This window comes from Chenopodium quinoa, unplaced genomic scaffold, assembly GCF_001683475.1.
Source record: "Chenopodium quinoa cultivar QQ74 unplaced genomic scaffold, ASM168347v1, whole genome shotgun sequence".
Lineage (NCBI taxonomy): Eukaryota > Viridiplantae > Streptophyta > Magnoliopsida > Caryophyllales > Amaranthaceae > Chenopodium > Chenopodium quinoa.
Window position 1 is genome coordinate 95,530 of NW_018743448.1, and position 13,564 is coordinate 109,093.

The 13,564-nt window shown below is 34.3% G+C and overlaps 1 protein-coding gene across 1 annotated transcript; it reads right to left on the minus strand.

Annotated features, from left to right (window-relative positions):
* Positions 1–307: 307 nt before the first annotated feature.
* Positions 308–5,319, minus strand: LOC110739216 (membrin-11-like). The gene is made up of 4 exons (XM_021919670.1): positions 4,899–5,319; positions 4,091–4,211; positions 3,826–3,975; positions 308–761 (listed from the first exon to the last, which is right to left on the minus strand). The coding sequence occupies exons 1-4, from the start codon at positions 5,186–5,188 to the stop codon at positions 600–602; spliced, it is 723 nt and encodes a 240-aa protein (XP_021775362.1). The 5' UTR covers positions 5,189–5,319; the 3' UTR covers positions 308–599.
* Between the last annotated feature and the right edge of the window lie 8,245 nt (positions 5,320–13,564).

Sequence of the window (13,564 nt, forward strand, 5' to 3'; positions counted from 1 at the left end):
AAGTGTTGTATGTCACAATGTTGAAGACTCTTTTTCTTGGACAATTACTTCATTTTCCTTTCCATATTAATTTTTAGAAAAGAAATAATTCAAAGAACACATCATTTTTTTTTCTAACTAAGAATTCATATTGCGTAATGTTATGAAGAATGAGTAACACGAATGCAATTGAGCCATATGCCAAATTTACTTCGTTAAACAATCTTCAAGTCCAAGTTCCTGTCCAACGCAAACAGACCAGTGCGACGACCAGTCGACCATGTATCCAATGAACCCACAAGCCAACAATTTCCAATTTGCAACAAAATAACATTTCAAAAAACTACAATAAAACAACGTACAAGAATTTTGGCAGCACCACTTCTGTTAAAAGAAGCCTAAAACAACGTATAACTATTTACATTTCCATGGATTGTCAAAAGCTCATAATACCGAGACCTGAATCATTTTCACTGCTTTAGACCAATCTTTTTACAATATAATCATTCAGTATCCACGAATGGTGACATTAACCGTAAAGGATACCAGTCTTTCCACAAAGGGACAGATTCAGACAGTAAGGTACTACGGTATCCATCATGGATCATAAATGGGGTTTGTTAGTGTTTCCACCTCCACAACATAATCAAGACAACAAAAGTGAGGATCATTCCAGCGAATTTAATCCAAGTATCAACACGATTCCGCCTCTCAATCAACCTAAGCACCGAGTTGGAGAGCCCCACTGTATTCAGGACATCAAGTAACTTGCGATGTGCACTCTGAAACAATGCAATAATGAAAAAAATCAACAATAAAGCAATGAAGAGAGGGCTACTCCCTTCATTTTCTTCTAATGTAATGGGATAGACAAGATTGTTCATAGCAAACATATAAAATCAAATTTCCCCAACACCAGAGTAAGCGGCGGGGTCAACATATGCCACATTGCCCTTGCAATAGCAGGGAAGTTTTTAATATAGTTCATACACAAGCAGGCTAAATCTTGCAGAGTAGCTGCTGTAAGTACTTTCCTTAGCAGCAATAAAGGAGAAACATGCAGATTTTAGTAGAAAAAGAGAGCCTAGCTTTCCTTTCAAAGTTTTAGTAGAATAACTGATCAAGTAGTAACTAATTTATACTTCGTATTTCAACTTCATGTGCCATGCTTACAGGACAATTAAAGGCTTCAACATATAACTATTAGGGCACTATATTAGATTTTTACTCATTAACGCATGGAGTCATACCTTATAATCATCAGATATGTCTGATTTAAAAGATTACATCTTGTCTTCTCCATTCTCTGCAATCACTAGCTCTTCCACCCCCCCCCCCACCCCCCTCTTCGCCCATACATTCCCAACTAATTCCGCCTCACCAGAACTAGTTGCCGCTTTCAAAAGAGCAGCTAATGCAGCAGAATCAATCAACTCTCTAGTCTCTACCCTCCCCTTCCTCGTCAGAATCAGCTTCTTCCTAAGAGTCTGTGACAACCTGTCCATCAATCATCTCTGAACGATCACCACAAGCCAACTCCCAACTAATTCCGCCTCACCTCAGCATGCAACTCCCTTTCCCCCAAAAAAATCATAGCACGCCATAACCCCAAAACAGCCATATCCTCCCCTCCATCACCATCCCTCGTTTCTCCACTCATTCTCCTCTCACTAATTTTCACCCTCTACCAACAACTCACAAAATCAATCCAACCTTCTACAGGAAACCATTCACCATTGCTAGACCTTCTAAAAACTTTAACCAAGAGCTTAAGATCAATATTGTGCATACCAAGCAAGCTAAAAGTCAGGACTCTATTCAACTCCCATTTCAACCCACATTGGATTGAGGTTGAATAGTCGATTAAGGTGGAAGACAGTGTTCTAGACATTACAATGTGGAGTATGCCATAGAAGCAAAGACCTGGAAACCGCCCCCCCCCCCCCCCCAAAAAAAAAAAAAAAAAAAAAAAAAAATTTGTGGCAAGAAAGGGAAATGAGGTAAAGCACTCTATACCCAACAGCTCACACCCTATGCCGCCACATACCACAATGGTTAATCCTATTATTCAACTCCAGCAACAAAAACCATTAAATCATCAAGCTGATCACCAAACGAACTTCCTTCCCTTACAATTCCAAAATTATCATACTTCCCCTATCCCAAATAGCCATTTCAACTCTCAAGAAGCTTTTTGTGGTCTTCAAAAGTTGATCTTTGCACATAAGTAACTTGCATGATTTAATAGATTAATTCACAAAATCCATATACCTATATACAGTATTATACTTTTGCAAATTCAGTTAGTTGCACAATTTAGAATTTTAGATCAATATAGTTTTAAGATGCTATTAATCAAAGTCTATAAATTTAGGGAGGGGGTAGGGAACTGCAAATGTCCTAAACAGAAGATGATGAAACCCACTGAGCCACAATAATTTATGGGTTAAATTTAAGATAGATCACTTGATTTACAACTTCCAAACTCTTGGAAAACCTGCTCGTGAGGGTATGATAACCACTTAACACCTTAATGGGTCTTCTGGCCTATCCCTACATGTTTGATACCAATGTACCATTAACTCTTATTCTTCATTTTTATTTTTAAGGATTATCTGACTTGTTTCTTCAACTTCTTTTTACATTGTTCCTTGATTAGATAGAAGAGATACAATGTGTATATTAAAAAAAAAATTGAGAATTACTATAATTGATCAACTCAAAAGTTCAATAAAGGAAAAAAAAATCCCTTATTTCTTCCCTTTATATTATCAATATTTTGTACCAAATTAACTGTGCTATTGATTGATGGCAAGAGATGATGAAGTAGGAGATGGTAGTCAGGGCCGATTGAGAAAATGGGGGCTATTAGTGGGAAGAATAGATGAACTGTAAAAAGGGTGAGGCAATAGAAATGTGGAAATGCAAAAATTAGAACCTAAATCAATAGCTTTGCTTAAAAGAGGGTATACATTAGTTTGGTCACTAGGTTTGTTCAAAGAATTTCAAAAGATAAAGATAAATTTATGACTCTAAAGATCCTTAAGGGGGAAAACACTAAAAAGTTTGCTGGTCTCTTAAAAAAAAAAAATTTCATCTTAAGTTTCCGAGTTGCACAGTTTTCGAAACAGGAAACATGACCTTAATGACAGTTTTCGTGCAACCAAGGTGGCCGTTAAGGTGGAAGATGGAGAAAAGAAAGGAGGGGATAAAAAGTATATATGTAAAGGGTGAGGTATGAGACAAAAGTACTTATGACCTGTTTGGTAATTGCAATGAGTTCAATATTCATGAATTGCAGCTCTATCCCCAACAATGAGTTTACCTTTGCAAAGTTCTATTACTACTCAATACCACTCCAATTATTGGTAATGAAGATTCATATAGACACCAGACAGGTATATAATTCAAGGTGGAGTTGCATTATCATGGACATTAGTGTGGGATATCATTGACACCATTAAGGTATATCTTTACAGAAATCCACAATATATTGAATGGATACAGTATTTTTACTTATCAGTCTAGATCATAATTACATCCAGTTCAGTAGCCTAAAGAGGAGGGGGAAGGGGGGTGTAGAGCCAAGGTTAAAATGGAAATTATTAGAGAAATTATACTCAATTGCTCACTAACAAAGTCCTACTGATATATACCTTTTTTATTCAGAGTACTGTATATATAATATGTCATGCACACAAAACCCTAATATCTATCTAGAACCATTACGTGCATGACAATCTTAACACACAACTTCAAACTCAAAAAAGCAAAGCTCATATTGGACAAGAACAAATGAAAAATGTATCCAGCTAAGCTGAAATCCAGCAATGCAAAAGAAGTTACCTTCATGCTTTCTCTTTGCTCAGCAAACTTTGAAAGAATGGCCACCCCGGTTGAATAAGCATCTTCCAACATCCTTGAAGAGTTGTGAGCTGACTGCATTGCTCGTGCTTCATCATCAAAGATTCTTAGGACATGAGAAGATTCCCCGTTCTAGAGCATGAAGCAGCAATATAAGATAATTAAGTAGTATATAGTAAACAAAGATATATCAACTAAAGTGCATATATTCAAAAGCTCTAGCTTAGACTACGAAGAAATTACGTACAGCTCCTCCCAGCAATTCAGCCCTCTCTTTTGCTTCCTGCATCCGTCTTTGGTTTCTCATAAAGTATTTGTCTAAACTTTCTTTCAATGAATATGCCTCTTCAGCAACTTGCTCAACTTTTCTGGTTAACAATAAAATACAATCATGCTCATGTAAACATCCTTGCACGAAATGACGAAATACAAAGCCAGCAGACAAGCAGTAAACTTTTCTATACAACAAAACTTATACAGTAAAGTTATAGTTAATATTTCTCAAACTGCAAATTCACCTAATGAAAAATCTCAAATGGACCGCCATTAAATTAGTTGCATTCAAACATGGATAAGCATTAGGATACTACCTAGTAATATCTTCGAGAAGTACTCTGTATCACAGCTAAATCCACATGACAATCTCAAAATACCACGATAGAACCGATTTACAATCTCAAATCCAAATAACAGGCCACAAGGCATTTCAATTGTGTTTCAAGAGAACTTAGTTAAATTTTGGCAATTTTGCAATACGATAAAGCATAGTACTAACAAAGAATTAAACAATTGTAGCAGATGCTAGCTTGAATTACAACATACTGTAGTAAACAACGGATAACGTCTTCTATCATAATCAAATTCCAAATAAAAATTAACACGAGCGAATTCCAAAATTCTGTACGAATTTAACCATAACTGTACGCAAAATTCAAATCAAGCAAAATTCCTAGATCAAATCAAAATCATCCAAAAGAAACTGAAATCAAGATCAATAGAACAAACAATCAACAAAAACAAAAATCGAAACCCTAGGAGAGAGAAAACATAAAAACCTTTTCCAGAGATCACGCTGAGATTTAACAGCGACGGAGCGCCAAAGATGATCCATATCAGAACAAAGAGAGTGAAGGTTGGAGATATCTTTCTTGACATCAAAAGCGAACTCCGGCGAGGTGGAGGCGGAGGAGGTGGACGATTCAAGGCGTTCGAGTCTTTCGAGGGAGTCTCTGATCTTCAATTGTAGTTTCTTCGCATTTTGATAAACCTCCGACAATGTTGTTCCGCCGCCACCGTTTGCGGCGGCGCCACCTCTGCCGCCGGCGCCGACAACTACGCCGTCCATTGATGGATTGGTATTGGGTTTGGAGAGGTTCGAGTGATCGGGGTTGCTGGAATTGCACTTTCTTTCTCTCTCTCTCCTGAGTTACCAAGTTTTTTTCTATTTTGGAAAGAAAACTGGAGTACCAAGTACTTGTAAATTTTTTTGTACGGTGTGAATTTTATTTTTTTTATTACTCTGTATTGTTTCAAGAAGGAAAAAAATATATATTTTTTTTTTTCTTAAATAATCCACATCTAACTATCTATTAAAAGGCATTCCCAAATTTGTGTATGTATCCCTTCTTACACCCGTATCACGCTAAGCAATGCATACAAAGAGAATTGAACCCCAAACAAACCATACGTATTACCATCTTAGCTGGAAATAAATCATGATCTTTTAATCCATATTTATATATAAATACATACAAGTATTATAATGTAGAATTAAAAACAAAAAAAATCCAAATAAGCTATTGTTGCCATTATATTTTAATATACCCATAAAAAAAAATAACATGTCTTTTAAAGCGTTTAATATAAAAATGAAATAATTCAAAGTGTCACTCACACACACTAGTTTATAAATTATACATTGAGACAATTCCAATTCATATGGTTTCAAAGTATATTTGTTCTTAAATAAATCATTAATGTTGGTACAAGTGGGTTATGTGAATGATGCAAAAGGTCAAACCTGTAATAAATAAGGATGTTAAAACCATGAAAATAATAGTGAAATTAGACAAAATTGGGATACATAATTGTAGATCTCATATAAGCTGTGACGAGTTTTACGACTGTCCTAGAAGCATATTTTGCCACCAAAGCTACGAGGCTCTCAGTGATGATTGCTCCCTAAGGGTAACACAACTACCTTCCAATTCACACCCCGATTGTAAGGCTAGAATTACTTCAAGAACTGCTCATATTTCTATGAGAATGGCAAAAGATTTACGGCACTTATTTGTCCCAAATTTCCTTAATCTTTGTGAGTAACATTTAACACTTCGGATATCGTGCCTAATCTCAAACAATACACATATACATATATAGCTTGGATTTCAAAACATATAGTGTGCACAATTATCATAGTAATATGACACCCAAGGTTTTGAGTATGATAAATTATCATATAATTCAAAGTAATAAATATTATAAGTTATAATTAAAAAGGAAAAAAATTGTGTAGAACGGACTCACCATGAGTCCGCGGCGTCCGCCTACACAAATACAGATTCAACACCAGCACAAAAGGCAAAGCCATAATTACTCAAAGTGGGATCGGAGATGGCAGTCGGAAGTGCAGCGGAGAAAATGGTGGCCGGCGATCGTGGAGCGACGGAGTAGAAGAAATTGTGTAAGTGGCCGGCGATTGTGGAGCGACGGAGGAGAAGAAATCGTCATTACATTGTGGTAACCTTTATTTACACTCTCCTTCCTTTCATCAGGTCAAATGTCGAGCAATGGAAATAGCTCGGTTAATAGATAATCGGTTAATAGATAATGAAGATGGTGTTGTAGCTGATGTCGATGCATTTCATCGACATTTACCCAATGAATTGCCGGTGCCACCTGCATCAATGGGAAACAATTGGGGTTGTCTTTTGCTTTTGTTGCCGCCATTGGAGGAAGAGAAGAAGAGGTAGTGATGGTCTGACTTTGACTTAGGTGGTTGAGGAGAGTGTGGGGAAGTGAAGAGTATTGGATTATAAATGAAGAAACCCCTGGAAATGTTAATGTTAGATATTATATTACTACTGTCGTATATTACAATATTATTGTCATATATTAGAACATTATTGTCAGATATTAGAATATAATTGTCATATATTAGAACATTAGATTATTAATGTTTAATGTTAGATATTAGATTATTATTATTATTGTCATATATTAGATATTATTGTTAGATATTAGAATATTAATGTCATATATTAGAATATTATTGTTAGATATTAGAATATTACTGTCAGACATATTGGACTCAAGGTGAGTCCGGTCTCACGCAAAACGTTTCCAATTAAAAATTGATGAAATGATGTAAATGATATAATGAGATAACTAAAACTAATTTAAAATTATTAGTATTTAACTTTTCATCGCGTTTTCTGTGTGGCCGAATGACACACGAGTAACCCTTGACCAAGTAACCCCTGATCAACTGAATAACTCCTGACCGCACGAGTAATCCATGACCGAGTAACCCCTCACCGACCGAGTAACCCTTTAACAAGTAACCTCGGCCACTGCACGTACACGGTGTGGCCAGCTACATATGAAACTTTGTGTTAACTTTTCAATGAGAAATATGCCTTGATTTACTTTTCAATGTACATGCATAAGAAATATGCACATCTATAACTAATACTAAAGTAACAATCGCTGATGTCATCTTTTTTTTCAAAGATGTACACGTGTCGCTACCTCATGAAAAGATTTCTCGCTCAAATGCTAATTAATTTTAAACGGGTAGTAGCTATTATTTAGCTAATTAATTAATTAATTTTAAAAAGTACCTATTATTTAGGTAATATATGTTGATATTAGGTTTTTTGAGTCTTTATAGGAGTTATTAGCATAGTTGATATTAGGTTGTACAATAAAATTTAAGTTTGTTTTACCTTGAAATCAATGATCTAAATCACCTAATACCCAGTAGCTTTTTGTTTGAAATGGAATATTTAAGTTCTTGCACCTCTAAAACGTACTCTATATACTGTTTTTAGTTCACTTATATGATTTTTAATTTTGTTGTTTTGATTTTATAGGTACACAAATGCAAAACGATTGAGAGGAAATTGTGATTTGCGAAGATAGGTTGTTTTAGAAGGTTTAATGTTTTTTGTTATACATAAGGCTTTAGAAGGGTTTAACTAATTTCATCTAATTGCTCCCTCTTTGTTTATGCACCTCTATGTTGTAAAATATTTTCAAATTTCAATATTCATAATTTACTCCAATGAAAATATAATACATGAAGCGTTGGACTTTTTATATTTTACGCAAACTTTAGCCAATTTTAATTGTGAAATCCGTGCATCACACGGGTGCTAACCTAGTGTAAACTATATCCGTTACTGGTCATGTCTCTCAATGTTCCCATATTTCCTAATCACAATCTTTCCTTATCATATTTCTCATATACAACACACTTTTAGCAATTGCTGAACGATTTTCCTTATAATTGCTCATATACAACACGCTTTAGCAATTGTTGAATTTAAGTTGAATAAAATCCATAAAATCACATCAAATCATTACACAAAGATGATGCGATTGTACCACAACTTTAGGCATAGATCTATATATATTAAAAAAAAAACCCTTTTATTTAAAAATGACATAGAAATCATCATATACGTCAACTCAGGTTTCAAACTACAAAATTGCAAAAGAAATGATACAAAAACTTAAGATTAATAGAAAATTTCAGAAATCAAAGATACTAAAAGTATTTAAATGTTTGATTAATGCTTTCAATTCTTCCTCATTGTCAATAAAAAGAAAAATTAATCATTGCTTTTCAATCCAATTTTACCATAATCAACAAAAGAATTTTCAATTAACGATTTTCATCTTTCTTTGCCCCATAACGATATTAGAATAAAAATCACCTTTTTTCCATTGTATTAAAAAAAGAGGTATAAATGCCCTTCAAATGTAAATAGATTCGAAACATTTTTAAAAAAAAAACACAGTTAATACGGTTGTAAAATAATCTGGTATTGCAAAAAATTGGTTAATCATCCAACTATTATAAAAAAAAAAAAAATTCATCTTTGGTCTAGAAAAGAATGTACGTCTATGACAAAAAAAATTTCTAATTGCTTAATGGACAAGAAAAGAGAAGACGGTAATTAACTAATTATTGCAAATAAACATTGAAAAAAATAGTGTGTAACAAAAAATGGAGTACAAAATTTTGGATATTTATAAAGATTTGGTTGAAACAAGATTTGGTTCCAAGTATTGTCACTTGGAGCAAAATTAAAGTAAGGGTAGATATTTGTTTTGAGTTTTTAACCTTTTTTTTTCAATTGGACTATATGGAGTTGGGTTAAAGTTTTGGTTTTGAAGGGTTTATAAAATCATAAATAATATTAGGGGTCGTTTGGTTGGGGGTATTCATCAAAGGGAATGGGAATCAACAGGAATCATTCCCTTTGTTGTTGTTTGTTAGGTCTTTTTTCCCATTCCCTTTACCCTCTCCATTCCCCAAAATCATTCCAAGTTGATCCCCCCCTAGGTATTTCCATTCCATTCCCTAGCTACCACCACACCACCGCCCTCCCCACCACCGGAACAGCTAGCCACCCCACCGAAACCCCTCGCCTCACCCTCGCCCACCGACGAAACCCCTCACCTCACCCTCGCCCACCATCGAAACCCTTCGCCTCACCCTCGCCCACCACCGAAACAGGTTTGGATGGAGATTTGAAATTGGGAGTGTATTTTAGAGTTGATGAGGGTCTACGGAAGACGGTGGTGGTGGTGGTGGGAGAGGAGGAAGAATAAGAAGTGGCGGCGGCAGCGGCAGAATCAATGACTGCCCACAATGCGGCGGCGTCAAGGTCTCTGTCGTCCACCGGAAGTGAAGCCATCAATCGCAAAGCTCAGTATTTGCCTTTTTCAGAAGTAATGAAATGGTGGTGAAGTATTGGTTACGAGGGGCGGCGAAGGGTTAGGGAGGGGCGGCGAGTTCCGGCGATGGGTTAGGGAGGGGCGGTGACTGGTGCGACAGGAATGTGGTGGCTGGAAAAGTGGAAAAATGAAGAAAGAGGGGGTTGTGTGGGTATGGTGGTGGAGTAGTGGTGGTGGTAATTCCCATTGTTTTTTTACGCCAAACAACATACTACATTTGAGGGATTTTCATTCCATTCCATTTCATTCCCTTTGTTCATTCCATTCCGTTTACCCTGTGCAAACCCAACGGCCCCTTATATAAATTATATGAAGTTTAAGCTAAGGGAGAGGCTGTCGTGTCCATTTAAAAAGACCTAAGTATCTTGTTAGCTTATACTACAATAGCAAAAAAAAAGTTAATAAATAAAAAAATTATTCTATGCTTTTAATTGCATTTGACTGATTCAATTATAAAGCAATCACATCACCAGTCTCCAATCAAATATGTCTTTGATTGATTCAATCAATGTAAACACATCACCAATCTCCAATCAAATATGTCTTTGATTGATCCAATCAATCTAATGATTTATAATTTTCTATTACATCAAATAACTTCTCAATTAAATAATTTTTTATAAATTCTCTGATTTAGTGAGTTTAAAAAATCAATAATCTCCCATTTTATTCAAATCACAAATTCTCTAATTATAATAAAATGATTCACTTCACTTATCAATCTACTTATCAACAAATTAATAATTTAATTAATCAAATTCTATAATTCTTCTTATAAATCCATTTTTTCACTCATTCTTTTAATAGGTATAAAAATACACATTAACAAATTTTTTTATTCTCCAATTCTATATTTTTTGTATTTATAAATATTTTTCATATTCATCTGAAAAACACTTTCACGATCGTCGAAAACGCCATTAACCATCCCCACCATCAACCACGACAATCATCGATTCATCATCACCTTTTGTGTCAACCTTACTTCCGTTACCTAATTCATCATTTTTTTCGCATACAAAATTATTTATAATTATTACATGTATTTTTGTTGCATGCTAGATTTTCCACTCTAAATTTTATCTCTGTTAATTTTCGTAAGATTGTATTTGTGGTTCTTTTTTAAAGTGCATTTTTTCGTCATTTTGATATTTTAATGTAATTGGACTATCTTTATTCTGAACTCATTAAATTTGGTTATTTTGGTTGTCCATTGTTTAAGCCTAATGATGTAAATATTTTAATTATTGTTTGACGCACACATTACGTGCATATAAAAGCTATTATTAACTAGGAAATTTTGATTTTACTACATTTAAAAAACACACTTTTGATTTTAACTACTCAAGAAAACCATTAATGGGGCTCATTCTCCACATGTGTTCCATCCTAGCATGTTGCTACCAAATACAACTATGCACTACTAGACTCTTACACTAGCCATATTACACACGCAGCACAAAAATCTTGGGCAACTAAAGAGGAAAGTTAGAGATCTATCTTTATAAAATTGTATGAGGACTAATCTACAAGCTAAAATTGATGAGAGAATAATATTTTTGACACAACATCTTGTAGACACAATATCCAACATCATATTGTAACTTGATAAATGGAATGCACATATTAGACATGCAAAAGCTTACCACAATTTTTTCAAAGCAAAGGTGAAGGCGAGCTAATCCACAATCAACGACGGATCTACAGTGGAGCCTGGGTGGTATATGCCCCACCAAAATCAGATTTATTTTTTTAAAAAAAATATTTTTATTTATGTAAGTTGCAAATTAATTTTTTTTTTTTTTGACAGAAAGTTGCAAATTAAATTAATTGCTTATTTATAATTTTTAATGCAGCACAGGACAATAAACTAGTTTTGTTTCATTGCTGATGCACTTACCTCACCTTTGGTCTTGGTTTAATCCTTAGAGCAATTATTTTTCTTATTAATTCTTTATTTGTTTATATTTTACTAAGTGCCCCTCCAAAATAAAATTTCTACATCGACCATTGTCCATAATAAATATTACTTCGTAGGAATTGAATGCATGAGATTTATGAGCCTCTTTGAATTCTTTGTTGAGCAATAATATATTTGAAAATATGAAACTCTTTAAAGATGTCTTGTAAACACACCAAAATGACTCCAACTGAAGGCACAAGCCATCCACTACCTAAGCCCCTAAACATGACACTAATTCAAATTGGCTAAACAACAAAATACATACAGCGCAATCAATTAGGTCAATGCCAAACAACATAACTTAAAGCTGAGTGCCCAAACCTATTACATAGACGTACTCATTTTTGGGAGCTAGTTGTACGGAATGTGATTTCAAATGTCAATATTGACTATAACTACGAGACACATACATAGCTACACCTTGTTGGTAGCATATCTCACTGAAATCACTCTTGAATGCGCCATGTGAATAACAACTTTAAATTTGCTTGACATAGGCCTAGGTGGAGGTTCACCCTTTGTAGCACTCACCTTTGGGGTCCTATATATACCTAAAAGTACATAAACCATTGAATTTATACTTCAATACCTTCTGAACTCACTCTCATCGACTTGAGTTTCCTTAAACCACATTAAGAGTAACTAACTTATATTGATTGTGTAGACCATCAAAAATGGAATAGAGACACTAATATGCTATAAACTAGTTCCTTAGTCCATACAACACCACCTTATGTGCATGTAGTTTTTCTTGTATTTGCATCTACTTGGCTAAGTTGTCGATGTAGGAGAAAGATTGGGGAAAATTGGATAGACAACGAGGAAAATCAAGAAAGATAAAATAGGGAGAAAAATAAACGGACAAATTGCCACCAACAATCTCAACTATGATCAATATTCTTTCAAAGGTCTCAACTATTGATTAACATAGGGCAATTTAGCTTTCGGAGTCTTTCTTAAAATTAACCCTCTCCCTCTCTTTACACCACCTTCATGTTATTAATTTTTTTTTAACGAAACACTAAAAATTAAACACGTGACAATTTTAACTACTTCTACGAAACGCATAGACTATTTTAAAAATGAAATCCATATAGTTTGGACCGGCATGAATCAATCGATAGTTGGGACCGTTTTAAAAAAAGTCCATAATTGGGACTTATAACATTAATTTTTCCAAAATAATATGTACTCCCTCCGTTTCTAAAAGAGGATTATGTTTGCCTTTTTTGGCGTTCCCCCTTAAAGGGTTACGTTTTAACTATTTCTTAAATAATATAATTAATTTTTTTTTACACATTTCCTTATACATACATATTTTCCATGCAACTAGAATGGGCCTTCTCCTCACCATTTTTTTTAAAAAGGGAAATTATTCTGTGTATCCCTTAAAACTTTCAAATGCACCATGTACTCCTAAGTTTTGTAAAAAAAATGCACCAAATACCTTGATCGTCTAACAAATGCACATATTATTGACTTATTAAACTAAAATCATGCTCACTGACTCATTTTCAGTACTTTATATTTATGAAGTAAAACCGCCTAAAAGCATAAATTACATCAAAAATTTGAACTCCATCGATCATTCTAAATCCTAAACTTTTGGGTGTTAGAATGTGATTTATTAATTAAGTTTGCTTGATAATTAAATGGTTTAGCATTACAATGTAATAATTTAATAGAATTTGATACTTAGGGGGTCTCAATTTAACAAAATTAACTTTGTTATGAGTTTAGGAGTATTTGGCGCAAGTTTTTACAAACCTCAAGGGTACACGGTGTATTTTT